At 35.5% G+C, this 19,562-nt stretch overlaps 1 protein-coding gene across 1 annotated transcript in view; it reads right to left on the bottom strand.

Moving 5' to 3' along the window:
• Positions 1-19,562, bottom strand: part of LOC145662311 (catalase-like) — an 89,501-nt gene that overhangs the window by 11,295 nt on the left and 58,644 nt on the right. The window contains exons 2-4 of the mRNA XM_081727757.1: positions 12,079-12,250; positions 9,602-9,743; positions 7,547-7,697 (exon numbers count right to left, since the gene is read on the bottom strand). Of these exons, the coding sequence (XP_081583883.1) occupies positions 7,547-7,697; positions 9,602-9,743; positions 12,079-12,250 (465 nt within the window). The remainder of the gene's footprint in view (positions 1-7,546; positions 7,698-9,601; positions 9,744-12,078; positions 12,251-19,562) is intronic.

Below are 19,562 nucleotides of genomic sequence, written 5' to 3'. Positions count from 1 at the left end.
ATTTTACTGATCAAGATTCCAGAACTTTTGTAAAACTCCCGACATTCTCTACTCAAAGAAAATCATCTCGCGTTCTCTAATAAATCTATTTTTAATCTGTGCCCAATGCACTATCACAAATCATCTTTACAATTCCACTTCTAGAATACATGTTCTATACTCAATATCTTCCTTGTAACTCAAATCTTCAATTCAACTTGAAACTTCTTCATAATTCTACCATAAATCTACATCTTATTTGCACATACTACTTCCCTAACTACGTACAGGGACATTTTGATTCGTAAGCACATCAGCCCAATCCCATTTCCAACAGTTTCCTATAAAATATCTAAATACCACGACCATTAGTAGATGACAGACACGTGTGCTGCATTTTAAATTTTTATTACATTCTTACGTGAATTTACCAAAGTTTGTCAACATTTTTGGAACGCTATATGCATTAACGGTTAGCCTTTTGAGCTGCGTTATATCAAATATATCAACTAGTTGATACAAGGCTCTTGTCACGAGTTACGCATGTCTCAAATGCTAAACAAGGGCATTAGAAGGAAGTAGGTAGTCTACAGGGAACTGATCAAGTAGTGTTGAAAGAAGAATTAACTGACATGAGAATTTGAATGAATTTGAAAATAAAGGACAATCTTAATTTTCCAGAAGAATGTTTTCCGAGCAAGCATAATTGTTAACAATACACTCCGCGCTCTAATAAATTTCTTGTGAGAAGAAACTTTTTGTTATTTAAGTTCCTTGCAAATATTCGGAAGTCCAAAAGTATTACATATATAGAAATTAAAGTGACTGACCTAATTCTCGAATCACTTGACAAATCTATCAAATTTTCAACATAAACAGGTTCGGGTCTGGGATGAGTTTTCATTTCACTTTGACGGTGAAACTTTGGGGAGGGGGAGGAGGGGGCGATGTTTAAAAATGATCGAAAAATGACCGATATCAGTGTCGAACCCATAGTTTTCAGGGTCACTAAGACGAACAGTCACACTTCCGATGCCGTTTAAATCCAAATTCAGCCCCCCTTACTACTCCTAAGGAGGATGGTGATGTAAAAATTGAAAATTACCGATATTAGTGTCTAATTCATAGTTTTTGGGGTCCCTAAGATGATTGGTTGAGTTTTAGTGATCTGTATGTCCAAAAAGACATATCCCCGTGCTAAGAACTAGTATTCTGGTAGAAGTATTATAATATTAAATTTTGAAATTAGTGAATCTCCCTTTTAGTTTTAAATTAGTTTTCCTTTCTGCTCTTATGTTTTCTACAGTTACAAATAGAAGTTAAACTATTTTCACCTTAAGCACATTAGAAAACTACAGGAAAAATATTTGCAAAACTTTGTTAAGAAATACTCCATCACGTGAAAATGTCATTCGCAACCCGACAAAATAGTGCTGAATTGTGTGTGTTATAATTAAGGACAGAGTTAAAGGAACCCATGTAATAATTTTGCAATATTTACTAGTTTCAGATCCCGTAATTAGTAATTTCAACAAACCCTTAATCTTCATAGGTTTTAAAAGGTATGATTGAAATTAAGAGGTCTAATCACTAAAATTAAAATACTGCTAATTTTACAGTAATTATGTGATATCTTCAAATAGATAAAATATAATCGATATGTGGAATTAGAGAGCGCTAGGTAATCTTCTGCATGAGTACCGTTATCACGAGTCACCTAGTAGCTTCCCGTTTGCAGCTATTTATAGACACGAAAATAAATGCAGATTTTCTAAACGGCTGGAAATCGAAAGCAGATCGAGTCGTGATAACTCATGTAAAATAATATTGTCTAGCGAGCTCTTATTCCACTTTTCGATTATCCTATCTATTTGAAGATATTACATAATTACTGTAAAATTAGCAAATGTTTTAATTTGACCGTGATAGGGACTTTATGCGTGAGAAAGTTGAACAGTAAAAACAAAATTTATACTTAATTCTGGAGAATCAGTGAAAGCATTTTCCTTTATTTCCATCTTTCGTAATTCCCAAACCCATCCTTTCTGAAAGCTTTAATGAAAGCGACAGTGTGCAACAAGAAGAATTAGTAGCTACGTAAATTTAGACTAACTCTGGGGAGTTTATACACCAAGATTTATTATGCGAATGCTGCAACTCATTGCAAATAAAACCTTTTGAATTCTGTAAGCCCTATAATTTGTATACAATAAATTCTGACCGAAGCATACGCTATTTAATAAATAATATCGTTACAGTTTCGGCAAAGTATCTTTGCCTTCAGATCAGGCCCGTATTTATATATTGTGCGCCCTGTGCTCTAAATAATTTGCCGCCTCCCGCACAAACTTATGTCTCAAACAAGAAAGATGTGATTCTGCAAATATACCAGCTCTTGTTGAGTAGCAATTTAGGTATTATAAGTTACAACGTAATTTTAAATGGTCCAATTCTCTCAATGATAATTATGATTTGGTATTCTGACCAAAGGTAGGTGTTTGACCCGAAGGCCCCTGGGCAAGGTGAACCCATGGTAGTTTGCCATTGCCTTCCATGGGATGATGATGTACTAAGGACGGGACCTACAGATTAACTTGGGATCCGAACCAGTTGTGTCTCCACTGGGAATCGAACCTGGGACTGATTGCAAGGCAACAAGATTAACCACTTATCCATCGAGGACATTCTCTTAATACTGGCATGTAATTTATTCAGGTAAGTTAATTTACTATCCGGAGAAAATACATTCTATTAATTTTTAATCAACCGTTATGTCACTTTTATATTTCATAATTTCACTTGAAATATGATTGAATTTCTTAAATATTTACTCTTATCATTGTAATAGTAAAATATGGAATTTAAGAAAAAAACTTGACAGTGTTTTTGACATTGTGATAAGTTTAAAATGAACAAAGATTATACTGAGCTTTGTAAAAAGCATTTTATAAAACTTCATGTTAAAAAAAAAAAAAGTTTGACCAGGGCTGGATTAACCCATCTGGAGGCCCGGGGTAAGAAAAAAATATGTGGCCCCTGCTAAGTACAGTAGCAAAGTTAAGGGGATATGTTTTATATTTCTTGTCATTTTATTTTATGATAATTATATCTTTATGATTCTTTTTAGATAACCAGTTGAGATTTTGATTAGAGTGGATGTCCCTGTCTACCTGGAGCCCGGGGCTATAGCCCCCTAAGTCCCTCCCTTAATCCCGCACTGAGCTTGACTGAGCAAAGTCCGTGATTATTTCGTCAAAACTTAGCCTGTTAGTTATATCCGACTCAGTATCAGTACATAGAATGCTGCGTTTACAAGTCGTTCTTGCGTTTGGTTTGATCGCATATACTTCTTCACTCTTCTTAAAACAGAACACGACCTCAACTGAATAGTTGGTCACAGCCATGCAGTTATATATTTTCAGCACAACAAATATTCGGATAAACTTCTTGTAAGTTTCTTTCAACTAACATTTTATTCAAAGTTGCAAACTTTGCTGTCTGTCTTTCTGCCCGTATCGCTTTTTCAACTCGAGAACCATAATCGATAGAAACATGAAACTTTAATATGTTTTAAAGCTCTCAGAGAAATTATCCAAATGACCTGTTGAAGGTCCCTAGGTCACACCTGAGCTTAGGTGTGGGAGTGCAAAGTCTCCAGACATTTTAAAAATAATTAAAATATACAGTGAAACTTCTACTAACGGACACCTCTAAAGCGGACACCTCCCGTAACGAACATATTTTGTAACCCTCAAACACTAATACGAAAAAGCATATTGGCAAACCTCTAAAGCGGACACTAGTACGGACACGGACACTTTTCTGTCTTTTATAGGTATTATTTACCTCCGTATTACGGACACTTTCTCTAGAAACAAGTTGAAAAGTACAGTAAAAATACATTTTTAGTAATTCATGCATGTGTCATCAAGGAAGCATTATGACAGCATTTTGCCTTAAGTACTAGGCTAGTCGACAAAGCGTTACCCCCCCCCCCCCCACAGCGAACGCGGCCTAAGTGGCTACACGGTAATTTTAGTTTCACCAAAGTTGTAAATCATACTATGAGCCAGTCAGGGTTTCCAGGTCTTTTTTCATTTCCCACGCCAGAAGTGGTAGACCTGGATTCGATTCTAGGCAGGAGCTTATGTGGTTAGGGTCCCACGTTGAGCTGTAGTTCACGTCTGATGTAGCCTCGCTGATATAGTCGAAAGAGACGGAGCAAGAGGCATTTGTTTTTAAAGATATCCTCTGTATCGAAAACAAATATTAGACCCCAATCAATAAATTCCAACATTTACACTACTTTATACTTTACTAGCTATGCACGTGCCTTTGGAGAATGGGGTTCCGGATTCGAATCCTGTGGGAGATCATTGAAAAGTTTCAGCGCATAAAGGTAGTTTAGATTCCACCTTAAACTGTAGGTTCACATCTTGTATAGCTTCGGTGCTGAAAGGACCGCTAAATTCCAAGCCACCAACTATAAAATTTACATCATGATATTTTTAACCAATTCTCTGGTTTAATCTTTTAATTTTTTTCGTCTCATGATTTTGGCTTCTTCTGAAATTCCTACCCTCTACCAATTTTAGCACCTTAGTTTCAGTTTCAGAACAAAGTTGATAAAACACGAGCAGTTACAGTTAAAATAAAATAAAATAAACATATCTTTCCCAGGAATATTTCTAAGCTGTATGGAAAGAAATGTCTGGAAACTGAAACATTATGTGTTTGTTTTACAAAACTAAGTTTCGAAATAATTAGGCAACGTAGTTTTTCGGTCATTTCAAAGACTGGAAAGAGAATAAGATTTATTGAATCCCAATTTAAAATTATGGTCTTTGCTGTTTAAAATATTTTCGATATACCTAAGTACCAAACTATTAGAGGTGGCATTTTCCGCCTTTCTACTGTGCACACATCTATGGCTTAGACCATCTTAGGGCAATTGTTCCATCATCTAACATATCCACCCCATAAAATGACGCATAGCCGACCCTGGCCCTTTCGAGCTGTTGCGCCTTAAGGTTTGGTATATATTAGGTATATTGGAGTTGGCACAACTTTAACAAAGTATTTATTATTATTATTATTATTATTATTATTATTATTCATAGTGAACATACAATTTGGCTCGATGTAGCTCTACTTAACAGTATTAAATGAAATAAAATAAGAATATTCTTACTTTCTTCATTCTGAGAATTCCGTTCCATTCCCTCCTAGTCTGGAACAAATATCACAGCCACTTCTCTCCACATTTTTATTTTTAAGTCACGATTCATGTAGTTCGGATCTCTTAAATCATATGGGCATGGCCTATTTTGTATTTCGATTATAAACGCCTCTGTGTTAAACACACTAACCATGACTGGATATGTACACAGGACACGTTTTCAAACACAACTGAAAATTTCTCTTTGTGATTACACTTGTGGTTATCTGTTTGGGGGTGGAGTTCGAGCTTCGGAGATAGGGGCTCAAATTCAAGTTATTTCGTTGTTTCATCTTTTGCCTAAAGCCAAATATTTTGTTTATAGATTACCATGGCACCAGCTAAGTGTCAATCAAGTGTATCACGAGAAATCACCCTATTGTGTTACATAGATTTTTCTGTGATTAGCTAATTTTCGGAATTTCCTTCTATTTTTGTGAATTTTCTTTTGTTATACACACAGATACTTTATAACAGCAGAGTTCCAATCTCTGCACAAAGCGTCTTCCAAGCAGCTGTTTCTTGTTACAATCCCCTTGCCTGGCAACACGTCTTTCCTTTCTGTCCTTCCTTTTGAAATCTTTTAAACAGCAGGCGGTCTATTGTTCCGACCTGCACCAAATACGCTTGAGCCGGCGTTTTCTTAGCGATTTTATTGCTTTCGCGTTCATGTTTAGCCGCTCAGATTTAAATACATGGTCAGCGTATTTCAAGCATACGCATGAGCAATAAATGCGCTTTGCGATCGCTTCAAATAGCCACCCACTAACTGTCTGCTTGCAATCCAGACGAAGCTCCTTTGCTTAACAACACTCATGTCTTTTCCTTGCATTCCACTCCCACCCAAGCTGTTTTAGACACAAAAGTGATTGAAATTGTCCGCCGTTTGGAATGACATGTTATTCTACTGTCCTGCTGGAATCTCTACCCAAGCAAAAGACAAGTTTCTTTTTTTTTTTTTTTTTCTGCGGGCACGCATATTGTCCCAAAAAAAGACACTACTGGACTGTAATTACCACAAATTAAAGTGACATATTGAAAACTTAGTAAAGTGATAAGTGTAAAGTGCAGAGAACTATAACATCTTATTTCCAAGTTATCCCTCGAACATAGGGTATTGGATGGCGGAGGATAATGCGGGTACAGTAACATTTTAGCAACATTCGTAAATATATGATCCATGCAAAAAATATTTGTTTAGAATTGCATATTACCTTGTTTACTCATTTACGTAAGAAAATATTGAAACCTCCCTAAGGCGGACACCTCTCTATAGCGGACATTTTTTTTATTCACCACGGCTGTCCGCTTTACAGAGGTTTCACTGTATTAGTGTTGAATTCATAGTTTTCGAAGTCGCTGAGTTTAACGGTCCTCATCCTTTGAGGCGGGGGTGGGAGAGGATTTTTTTAAAAAATAATCAGATAAACTAGCTAATTAGTAACTAATTAGAGCGAATTACACATTTTCTCACGCTTGCGCGGGACTTTGCGGGTTGCTAGTTTTAAATATTACTTTATTGTGAATCGAAAAATCCAAAAATTTTGCCGCCCTTGCTCGCACAGAATAGCACTTACCTAAATACGGGGCCTGCTTCAGATACATTATGAAATACAATTTCTAAGACTACAGCTTATATATATATATCTCAAAATGAAAGTTGTAAATGAGTAAAAATTGTCTAAAATTAAAAGACTGATGTTATTGGTTCCTAGACATGACCTCTCATTTTCTGAGATATATAAAGCTGTAGTCTTAGAAATTTTATTTCATACTGTGTCTGATGAAAGCAGTTACTTTGCCGAAACTGTAATGCTATTTATTAGATAATATATGCTTTGGTCAGAATTTGTCTTTTATTGTATACAAAGAAGTTATAACATCTATATATTAGCTCTAAGCTCGTTATATTATAATTTCTGAAACTAAAACTTAGTTTACTCATTAAATGTTCAGTAACACTCAAGACAAAATATATTTAAACTGATGTATTTTCCGAAGATTTTCTGCATTTACCTTTTTCAATTTTTTCCCTCTTTAGAATTAAGAATACATCCACTATTAATGGTTTCTTTACGTATTATATCAGAACTGTCCAGAAAAACATGTTTATACATGTCTGGCCATAAAGAAAATGATATACGATATGGATATATTTATAAATATTATCGTTATAAATTTCCAAACCTATAATGATTGGTATTCACTTATAATTTCATTATCACACAAATTTAGAAGTTGAGGTATATTTCAATTGCATGTTAGCATCGTGATTTCAGAGGTGTTAGTTCTTTAAAGATTTGAGACAAAAATTAACGAGATCCAAGAATTCTAGTTTTTCATACATACCTTGAGATGCGTAGCTGGATTTCTCTTCTGTGTGTGAATAAAGCTCGGGAAGAAAAATGGGTCTCTAATAAAGAAAATTGGTGTATTGTTGCCTACCAAATCCCAGATTCCATCATCTGTGTAGAATTTTACTGCAAAACCTCGTGGATCTCTGAAGATAAAGTAACAAAATATACATTATGTTTTGTATTTTTTCATTCATTGCCATAAATAATTATATCTCCGAAAATATAGAAGCGATTGCACTTCAAAATTAAGGATCTTCACTACAGCGAAATTAAACTACCACTAATTTTTTAGAGTTTTTCTGTAATATCTTCAAAACAAAAATATTCGAAAAACAGAAACTTAGTGTATTAGACAATACCATTTTGCATGTCATATCTTTACCACAATTCACCTACCTGCTTTTGGTATGCTGCTATTTACAGACCCCCCCCCCCAAAAAAAAAAAGCTAAATCCATCTATAGTTGCAAATCGAAAGCAAATGAGTTGTGATTACGGTATCATATGCAAAATCGTATTGTCTAGTTCACTACGTTTCTGCTTTTCGAATATTTTCATTTGTTTTGAAGATATTACAGAAAAACTAAAATTAGCGGCAGTTTAATTTCGCTGTAGTGAAGACCCTTAAGTGGATGAACATCGTATAAACCCTAATTTGGATTCTTTTTGCGCTATCTGAAACCTGAGTTTGAATCCCGCCGATGCTGGCACACTGTTCCAAATTCTCGCTTCCCTCTTTTCAGTTCTACAAATGTAATAGAGTAGTACCTTACATATAGCACCTAGCAGACTTTCATTTCCTATTGTTTATGACTAATGACTGCACTAAATTTGCTTATCAACCTGTGCCAGAAAACATATCAAAAATAAAATAAAATAAAATTAGAAAGTACAATCTACATTTCAAAACTAAAATCAAATTTACAGCCTTTTTAACTTGTACAATCAACAAGGTGTTCTCTTAATACTCGAATTTTAAATACATATATTTATTTAAATACTACATACTGTATGCAAAAATATTATTTTTGCTGGAATATCAAGGATTCATTTTTTACTTTGATTGCGGAAACTTCCTAAATCTTCGAATTTTATTTAAATACTTAAATTGTTCCTATGGTTGTTTAAAATGAACACCGAAAAAAAAAAATAAAAAATTAATTGTATCTAAAAGATTTATCGCAAAACAGTTTGCTATACAAAAATGCGATGTATAGATAAGTTTATTACTGAAATGAGCTACTTTTGCAACAAAATGCACCATATATTGGTCTTTTCTCCATGATTTAACTGTTCTCTTTCGATCCCACACAGTTGCAGTTCAGTAATAAAATCTCTTCGAAAACACGAAGTTTTCCTTTAGGTATCACTTCGCTATCAATAACAAACCAAATTACTACGAATTAGGCTATAGATGTTAGTTTGGCCATACAATTAAAAAGACTATGTGCACTTTTGATATTTTATCCGGGAAGAAGGCATCTAGAAGTAACGTGCTTTAATGGCTTCCGAAGTATGTAAGACCCTAGCTCTCTTTTCGAAATTTAGACTAATAGTAAAAACACAGGACTTAAGTAATATTCCTTGTCAGTCCATAGTTTTACAAGTTTTAGTAACGGTTCATGCACGACTTCTAGTTTCATAGTGTTCGCCCACGAATTTTTGATACGCCCTCTTGCTTTCCAGTGAAATGACAAAAGGTGAGTAGTACTGTATTTGGTTTAGAACCTTTAAAAGATGGGGAATATTAACCAGTTCCGTATAACACTAAGCTAAGAGCTAAAAAGGGAGTGTTTGTGTTCAATTACAATAAGCCATTGTCTATTTCGTAGGTAAGACCTAAGAACATGGGTTGCAATTCTGTAAGATTGGTGCATACTGAACTCTAATATCTCCTATCGTTGGCATTGAAAGGATTTAGAAAAGACAAAACTTATAAATTGGTATTTATCTTCCGCCAGCCATGAATACAGTGTATGCAAATGGTGTTAATCAGTAAATGATTATCATTAGCAAATTCAGGAATTAAGAACTTGAGTAAATTTTACCTGACAGTGTCAGCAGACCCACTTTCACCACCCACAGTAGAAAATCTGACAGCAATTGGAGTTCGCTTTCCAATCTTTGAGAATACCACGGCTTTCGTATACTTGGTAATATCGTGAGTTACTTCGAAGTATCCAAAGGCACCTGTACAACAAAACAGCAAAGTTACAAGTTTATCTACAGAATAATGTTGCTGGTTAAATAGGTGTATAGTCTCACATCCTACCCAATAATTCACAATCACTGGAATTAATGTTAAATATGTAGAGTTACACCAAAACTATGCAATATACGTGGGGTGATCAGGAACGTTACAAAGCCTGCAGAGTGAAACGTGTATACATTACTTCATACAGCCAACATATAGTACATACCTTAGGTTATTCGACAATCTTCATATCGGTTGAGATACTTCGCGCATCATGGAAGGAGTGAAAATTCCCTCCTGGTAAAAATCTTGTCCTTACGTGCTGCCCTGTCCTTACAGCCACGTCATCACGAAGTGTTTCACCTCCTCGTCTGAAGGAAAAGTGTCTCCTAAGTGCTCCTTCAGACAGCCATCTAGGTGCTTCAAGTGCGTGAACAGGTGAGAGGGTAGCTTGGACTGAGGCCCGGGATGTAGGGAGCGTGGTCGATGATGTCCCAGCGAAATTGCATCAACAGCGTGGTGGTCTTCTGGGCTGGGTCGGCCGCTGTGCTCCACGTCGGTGACGTATCAACCAGCCGTAAACTTTTGACACCATCCTGTGACATGCTGACGAGACATTACAGTCGCTGGTAAACTACGAACTCCCGGTAAATTTCAGGGGCCGTTACGTTTCGCCCACAGAAATCGAATAATTGAGTACTACTTCGTGAGACCAGTTTTCCAAACTAATCACCATTTGTGTTTACCTACAACCAGACATTATTTGGCGGGCGGCCGAAACTCTGCACATTACCAACTATTAAAATTACTGCGCACTCCTCATTCCTCTATAACAGATGAAACTTCAGAAATATCGACCTTGTAACCTTAGTTTCTGATGCTTTCTCGTATATAACCAGAGGCACATAGTTTGCGCATTATAATTTGCCACGTAATATAATTACTGAAAATAGGCAGTTTGCAAGAGAAGAATAAGAACGGCAAAGGCTATAGGAAGAAAAGATTGTTGATCATTAAAACAACAACAACAAAAATCAGATGTTCAGCGTAGATTATTACACTGTAGAAAGCACAAACCTGAAGAATGAAGAGGGATAAATAAACCTTTGAAACATGAATACTATGACTTACGAAAATTAACTTTGTACAACGGAAAAGCACTAAAGAATATTACGAAAAGTTAGACAACTACGACATAATGAAGAAATGAAAAGAAACAAGAAATGAAATGAAAAGAAACAAGAAATGAAATGAAAAGAAACAAGAAATGAAATGAAAAGAAACAAGAAATGAAATGAAAAGAAACAAGAAATGAAATGAAAAGAAACAAGAAATGAAATGAAAAGAAACAAGAAATGAAATGAAAAGAAACAAGAAATGAAATGAAAAGAAACAAGAAATGAAATGAAAAGAAACAGAGAAACTAAGAAACAGAGAAACTAAGAAACAGAGAAACTAAGAAACAGAGAAACTAAGAAACAGAGAAACTAAGAAACAGAGAAACTAAGAAACAGAGAAACTAAGAAACAGAGAAACTAAGAAACAGAGAAACTAAGAAACAGAGAAACTAAGAAACAGAGAAACTAAGAAACAGAGAAACTAAGAAACAGAGAAACTAAGAAACAGAGAAACTAAGAAACAGAGAAACTAAGAAACAGAGAAACTAAGAAACAGAGAAACTAAGAAACAGAGAAACTAAGAAACAGAGAAACTAAGAAACAGAGAAACTAAGAAACAGAGAAACTAAGAAACAGAGAAACTAAGAAACAGAGAAACTAAGAAAACAGAAGAATTGATAGGCGCTATTTTACAGGGAATATATTTTACGACAAGAGTGTATAGAAGATGCATAATTTGTGATACATGACTATAATAAGATGTAATTAATTACAGTCTTCAAAATATTTCAATATACAACGAAGGAGAAACTAGGACGAGAATTAGCACTACTGTTCCAGTTAAAAAGCAGTACTTCTGTACTAGTTCCATAAAACTTTGTAAAATTCACAATTCGCATCTCCGCTTTCCAACCACGTACGCAGGAATTTTGGGAGCGGGTCGAAATTCAATGAGGATAAATTATATTAAAATTTATATTTTAAAAAAACTCCTAAAACTATACTAAATTTACAGAAAAGTAGAAATTTCGGGGGATGATATGCTTCATTTATCCTTACAGAGTAGTTTCTTAGTATAAAGAAACTTTTATTTATTACTTTACATTCTGTTACTACTTACTATGCATTACAAAAGTAAAACTATACTTAAGTTACTAATTTTTAAGACTTGCTAATTTTTATTGTGTAGAAGTGAACGAACTAAAAAACTTACCAGCACCCTTGGCGTGTACAACTCTTTCTGGAATTCTCTCCCTGTCGAAATGGGCCATTTCATCCAAGAACACAGTATCCTGAAGGAGCATTGGCCCCCGAGGTCCCGCCGTGATGACATTTTTCTTATCACCAACTGGAGCCCCATGTGAAGTCGTTAATACATCTTTGTTCTACAAGAGAAAAGAAAAAAAAATGTGGAATGAGTTTCACCGAATAAGTTAATGAATAATTAAAAAGAAATTGTCAAATAATATATTTAATATTAACTTATACTTCATACTGGTTTTATTTGGAAAGTAAAATGCGAAGGATGCTGAAAAGTGACCCCTATCCACAAAAATCCTCGAGTAGGTTCATATAAAAGTTTAGTACTTTAGTATATAATGGTACAAAATACAAGTTTCTTCTGAACTTTTACATTTTCCTCGGGGTTAAAGCAGTGTTTGGGATTATTTGTGTGTTTAACAGTGTGTGTGCCTTCAGCTGGCAACAGTGTTCAAGTTGCTTAACGCCTTTCTATTGTTTTGTGAAGTGTGTGAATGTGGAGGCAGCAAGAACATGAAGTTTTGGTGGACCATATATCATGGTCGAAAATCCTATAACATAACAAACAATAAGCCATCGCAATCACAATCATTTACAACTAAAGACCTTGTGAACATGTTTATTCTCGTGTATATGTTTTGTGTGCAAATAGAAGTTGTAATCATTAAATACAGTGAATTTATATTTGGTTGCATTCATGTGGTGTACGAATCAAGCCTTACAGTCCACTAGTATGAACATTGTTTTTAGCATTGTTATTGTACTTTAGTGAAGTTACAAATATATACATTCATATTGTACAAGCAGTGTGTTCAAATTTTTGGCGTGTTTATAATGGCGTTCATTTGTTAATTTCTCGTGTATCCATTTTTTTTTTTTTTAAGAAGACAAACAAATGAAAACTTATTGTGGTGTTAGGTGTCATGTGTTATTCAAATTAAGAAAATCAGGGCGCTTTAAAAAAAGTACTAAAACTCCAAAAATGAAATTTCGTGAACTTTCTGTACCAAACCATAAAATTTCGTAACATTCTCAAGAGCAAATTAGGCCGATTGCTTTGCTCGCGATTTAATAGCGTCTAAAGTCGACCAAAGACATTTTTGGTGGAGAATTTAACTTTTTATAGAACAAAATTTTCCAATCGGTACTTATATTTGTACAGATTATTATTATTATTAAAAAAGAAAAGAAAAAAAAGAAAGAATAGAGAAGAGAATTTGGCAATCATTTGTGGAAGGAGAAATTTATTTCTCGTTTCGTTTCGTGGACAATACTATGGTCCTTTATATAATTCCTCATCGCCTTCTTTAGCATAGAAGAGCATCATCATCGGACGTAAACTCAAACAGAATACTATTTCTTTAAGATTACATGAGCTAAAATACTGAACTTAACTGAAATTTGTATAAAACTAAAAACATGGTGGCTAACGCAGCTAAACTAAGACAGGTTTAGGTGTGTTATATAACAAGTACTGTATATGTACTGGAATTCCAGTTCGTAGACTCCAATATTTCCATTTTCCAGAAGATAAAACTTCTGAACATTGCCTACTCAAACAGCGACAATGCTTCGTGACTATTTGCTTCAGGAATTGTAAACACACTTTCCTTTCACTGCATTACATAACGCACGCTCTCAGACTGCTGCATCATCCTGAGTTGTTGTCAAGGGAATTAAAAGTCACATGAAACAAATATAGAAAAAAATGTGAACTAACATCAGTCTGAGTATCTAAGTTATCAGCTACAACTCGCGCAAATAAGTTGTATAAATAACTATTACTCCAAGGCTTGAGACATGTTTGCGGCAATGTACAGAATCGACACTTTTTCTCTCCTTAATCGTTACGACTTTAAAAGATTTATAAGGTTTATTCTTAATCGTTACGACTTTAAAAGACTTATAAGGTTTATTAAGATTCACGAAATGACAAATTTATAACTATTGTATCTGAGTCTGTACAAAATGTCCCAATTTATGGATCGAATTTATTGATCTTATTTACTGCAATCATCCATTTTATTTTTAATTAGTGACAATTTTATTGCTTAACTTTATATTTTTAGTTCCGATGAGTTCTGCAGGATTAACCGGATTCAAACTGCACGTAGCCATCAGGAACCAAACCTGAAACCACACGCAGGCCAAGATCACCTAGGACTGTCTCTTATCCCTTTATCTACATCATATCTTAATTTTTATGATTTAGTTTTCCAAACTATGCTATTCATAAATATGGAAATATATAGATAGTTATAAAATAGAAACACCTGAGAAAATTTGAATCTTACTAGATTAATATGGCGCTGGACCGCCTTCTGCCCTCATAACAGCTCTGATTCTACGTGCAATGGAGTCAGAGGCCGTAAATGGTAGCAAGTGAGATATTACCCATCCAATGATACCCTAAAATTGCGATACAATCACGCGCAGCGACGCGACAGCACAGGACGCAATGAAAAATAAGGATACTTTGTCTTCCAGTTATCAGATTCACCGTCATGCTTCATGGTTGAGTAGATACACTGCAGACCATACGCTTCTTTAAACTTCTGCCACAAACACGACCTGTGGTTTGAAATAATGTGAATAGGTCCTACAACCTATCACACGCTTTCAATCAGCGATTCATATTGTATGTTCGTGGTACCATTGGAGACATGCTAAAGCGTGATGATCCCTTACCAGTCGTTTCGCCCATATAACCCGACTTCGTATATCCACGGCGGATTGTCAACGTTGACTGTAGAACATACTGTGAGCACCATTGTCGCACGACGGTTCTGAACGACAATCTGCTTTAATGCTCAACGGGACCTGTTGCTTAGTTTCTTCCAACTACTATTCCTCTTCGCTGATGTACTTTTGCCGTGTTTCGTAGGGTGTAATCACCTTGGACATCGACCCTTGCGACACGTGGAACACCACTTTCGTCACACTCATCACAAACGCCAACAATCTCACCTCATTGAAAAATAATAAAAAAAAAAAAAGTCCCTTATAACAACAGTCATTGCGGTTCATTTGCATACTTTTGTTATATTGCTCGTCACATAGTATGGAGTTGGTGGCCAGGTGCTCGTTGTGGTGTTAGGGCTAACAACAACTCACCTGACATGTTGTCAACTCTAGATTATTTTGATAGATATCTATGCCCAGGTATCAGAGCAAAAATTGTGAGTTGAGAAGGCCCTTTCAGTCATGCAACCGGTAATTAATGCATCTGCCTTTCAAGATTAAATTTTATCAAGTTTCAGGTTGGCATCACTGGCAGGAGGACGAACGCAAAATATTACCCGCAGTAAACAGAACATTTGTTAACTTGAGGACATTTAACGAACTTGGTCTAAGATTTTTCAAAGGCTCAGAAGATGTAAACCTTAAACTTAATCTGAAAGTTCTTATGTTTTAACTTTAGTTTATAGTAATTTAGTAATAGTTTTTGTTATAAGTTATCACGTAAATAATCAGTAGTAAACCTACAGAAACAATTCTACTAAAAGGAGTGAATGCACATGTCGTGCAACTGCATTTTTATCCACACAATGCTCATCACAGGAAGTGCGCCTGTCTCATAACTACTGGCACGTGTCTAAGATGAACACATTTCCTGTTTTGTAATTGGCAATTACTTTGTGTGATCGCATAACACACTTTCGCTTCCACAAATGCAATCTTATGTCCAGCCAACTGATTTCACTAGGTTTACAGGTTGAAATTTATTTTTGCCAGGATTCGAAACATAACGAACCACATTAATACGGATATAACATATCCGGTGAAACAATTTCCTCTTATTTACACAACAATATCCAGGTCAACAGTATAATTTGTCCATGATTTTAAAATATCACATATTATGATTATTAATAATTAGAGCTCTATGAATGTTATTTTATAGTAAGGACAGAGCCGTAACAATTGATGGTGCAAATTGAATGGCACCGGGACGCCCGCATTGAGATATTTGAACCTTATGTTACTTGTTACTACAGACTTAAATTACCCTTTATTTTGTGCATGTGAGGTTTATACATTATAAAATTTAGGTTACCAGTACTGACGCAAATCCTGGGGGATGGGTAGACATGCTCCCCAATCTTTGAACTGGGGGAACTGTCCCCCAATAATCCGATTAAAAGGTGTTTTTTGGGGAGAAATGTGATTTGTGTCAGACTGCCACAAAGGAAAGTAAGATGAAATTGACGTCCTTTGCTATATAATATACAACAGGTTCACGTCAGAAATCAGATTAATCTACCGTAATAAGAGTCATCTTCCCCCCCTCCCAGAATAAGCCTTAAATCTGCCAGTCTCCCAATGTTTGGGACAAATCTGCTCCCATGATCCTCCACAATATTTTTTAACCTCAAATATTTTGAACATCGCATAAAAAAATGGGAACAGTCTTACCAGCCCTCCCCAATGTTAAGACAGATTTGTACCAATGGTTACCAGCAAACTGACCCTCTCCCGGATTGTGAAAATGCAAATGTTTAAAAAGTAAAAAATATTTAAATATTAACAGGATGGAAACAAGTTAGTACTCTGGTTCATTAGAAACTTTCCAACCTTCATTTACCCGAGCTAAGAGCGCCGTGGCTCAGTGGTAGATTTAGGAATTTAGATTTCTGGGCTTTCGGCATCTAAGGCCATTTAGCCCGTCACTTTTTGAGGGATGACGTCCCTCGGCGAGCACACAATCCGGGGAAGGGAAGGAAGGAAGCGGTCTGGGACTTAAGTACCACCCCAGCATTTGCCTGGTGTCAATGAGGAAAACGCAGGAAAACCTCATTGAGTGTGGCTGGCCTGAAAAAAACATTTTTACGCTTTTTCGGCCGAGTGCCCCACCGGAAATCGAACTTGGGACCGTTCGCACCGAAGGCGAGAGCGTTAGCGACTACGCGACGTGGGACAGGGTCAGGGGTAGAGCCGTTACCTCTAGTACGTGGGGTTCCTGGTTCGACCCCCGGCTGTCAGTCTTGTGGACATCGTGTCCGTGGGTTTTCAGGGTACTCCCACATTCTCATTCCACCAATTCTAGCATTCATTTACCTTAATCATTGTCTTACCCTAAAGGACATAATCGTAGGACGTTCAAGAGTTGTCGCTAATTGGTATGATCCTTCTTAAGATATAGGAAGTATAAATCATTGAGAAGTCTTAAAACAACCTACCGGATTCTCCAGAACGATACCCTCATCAGGTGTTCGCATATCTTGATCAAAGTTATTTTGTTGCATTTCCGAAGGAACTTTCCTACCTCAATCTATACAGCTCGACGAAAACTGACTAGTAAGTTACACATACACCACGAAGGAAAGTGCCAAGATATTTTCAAATGGGCTTCTTTTAATTACAACAAACTACAAACAAATTCCATTTGCATATTTCTACAGTAAGAGAGAGATTAGCTCTTATGTGTTTATTAATAGGTGATAAGGCACGGAAACTAATTCTGCACAATTAAACTAAGGTATCAACAATAGGCCTATTAAACCTACTGAACAATTATTAGATCTTAAAATTTACACTCCATCGAGAACAGATTTAATATTTAAACTGACTGTATATAGTTCCTTGCGTTATTTACAGCACATTACATTTTTCCAAAGAAAATATGCAACATTTTAGTTTGTTTACACGTGAACACATTGGGCCTTCGCAGAGTCGTTTTGACGTATGATTAGCGTCATGCTAAAGGCCTGAGTAGTGCAGGAAACATGTTAGTCGAACTCTTTAGTATGGCACTAATCACATGTCAGAATGACTGCATAAGACCCATTAATTTCATACCGCTTAGCGTAAAAGATTGGATTCGATTTGAGTTTTGCATCTCTTTCAGCAACGAGGCTATGAGACGTGGACCTACAGTTTTAACGTGGAATCCGAACCACATTAGCTCCTACCAAGAATCGAATCCACTTAGCGTAATAGAGCTAAAACTGAATTACTGAATGGTAACCCCGACACTTAATGATCCTGGGTTTCATTCCAAGAGATTTAACTCACGGTCATCCTTCTTAATGGGTCAAATTAATTTCAAATATTGAAATTAAAATTTACTATTGCCCTCCGTCGTTATAGGAGGCGTCGTGAAACCATTTTTATACAGAAACATTAAGATCTTAATTACCGAGAAACTACAAAATCTTGTACTTATTAGGTTAACCAATATACATTGAAAATAGCATATTGATTAACCAAATACAAGGTAAGTACACTTTTAGTGTAATCAACACAGAAGTAATTTTAACAATCCTGTTCGAACTTCAAAGACTAGCACCTTACTCCTTTCTCGGCTGAATTACTAAAAGATATCCATTTTGAACAATCGTTCTTTATGATAGTTTTAAATAGAGTAGCATGCAGAAAAAAATCCAAGTTGGTGTCGTTTGGTTCCAGTGGCGGCTCTTGAGAGAAGACATCGATAAATTTTATCAACACAAAAGGAAGATTGCTTATGTACTAATTCCTGCCTACAACTTTAAAAGTCTATGTGAAACTTTCACTAGCTTCCGCCACTGGCCTGAGAATGTCTGATCTATAGAACTGGCCAAGTTGTAATTTAATAATTTGTGTTCAAACATTTAATTGTAAAGTTAATTTCTATTTAGGTTATTAAAACCTTGGAGTTTTTCTTAGTTCTGTTTATTCAGATTTCTACCAGGGCTGTTTTTGCTTAAATCTTCAGCAGCTAACACAGGGTTGCTATATTTTAAAAATTAAAATCCAGGACGCTACTAAATTAGAATTTTTGAAATGTTATATACTAATTTCCTTTCATACATTAGATACAATTGTTCAAGTATTACATAATCACATTTCTAGTCATTTTAGTAGACCTTCTCCCTAGTTAAACGTAAGCAGATAATTTGTCACATTCCCTTGGTGTTTTTAATTTCACAAAGGTATGATTTCTCCTTTCACACGTTTTGTCCGTGTTGTATCCTTTAAGAATAGTTAATTCATTGGCCATATGTTCTAGCGGCGTTTGTTATCTTCAAAGAACTTCTTTCGTTGAATTTGTATTTTATTTCTGTTATTTTTACTTTATTTACTTTATTTTTAAACATTTTGAAACAGAGTACTAAAGATAAGATTGAGCAGTAAAACCTTTTGTTCCCGGCCTAATGAAAAGAATGCTTCGTTCAATGTCAAAGTAAATAAATCGATAACTTAAATCCATGTTATGTATTTTTTTTTCAACTTTTGAATTGCCACTCAGAAGTTGGAAAATAATTATATACCTAATCTTGTGAAGAAAGAAAAAAAAAAGCGAACTATAATATTCCCTTTCTTCGCTGAAATCCGGAACATTTAAGCGTCCCGAGAAAAAATTTCGGGACGCAGATCTCTTCCGTGACAATCCCGGATTTTCCGGGACAAATGGAAACTCTGGGCTAACATTTACGTGGCTTGATACTTGCATCT

Source organism: Thermobia domestica, chromosome 10 (assembly GCF_964235325.1).
Source record: "Thermobia domestica chromosome 10, izTheDome1.hap1.1, whole genome shotgun sequence".
Taxonomy (NCBI): Eukaryota; Metazoa; Arthropoda; class Insecta; order Zygentoma; family Lepismatidae; genus Thermobia; species Thermobia domestica.
The sequence above is the reverse complement of the archived record's forward strand: the minus strand, read 5'-3'. Positions and strand labels throughout refer to the sequence as shown.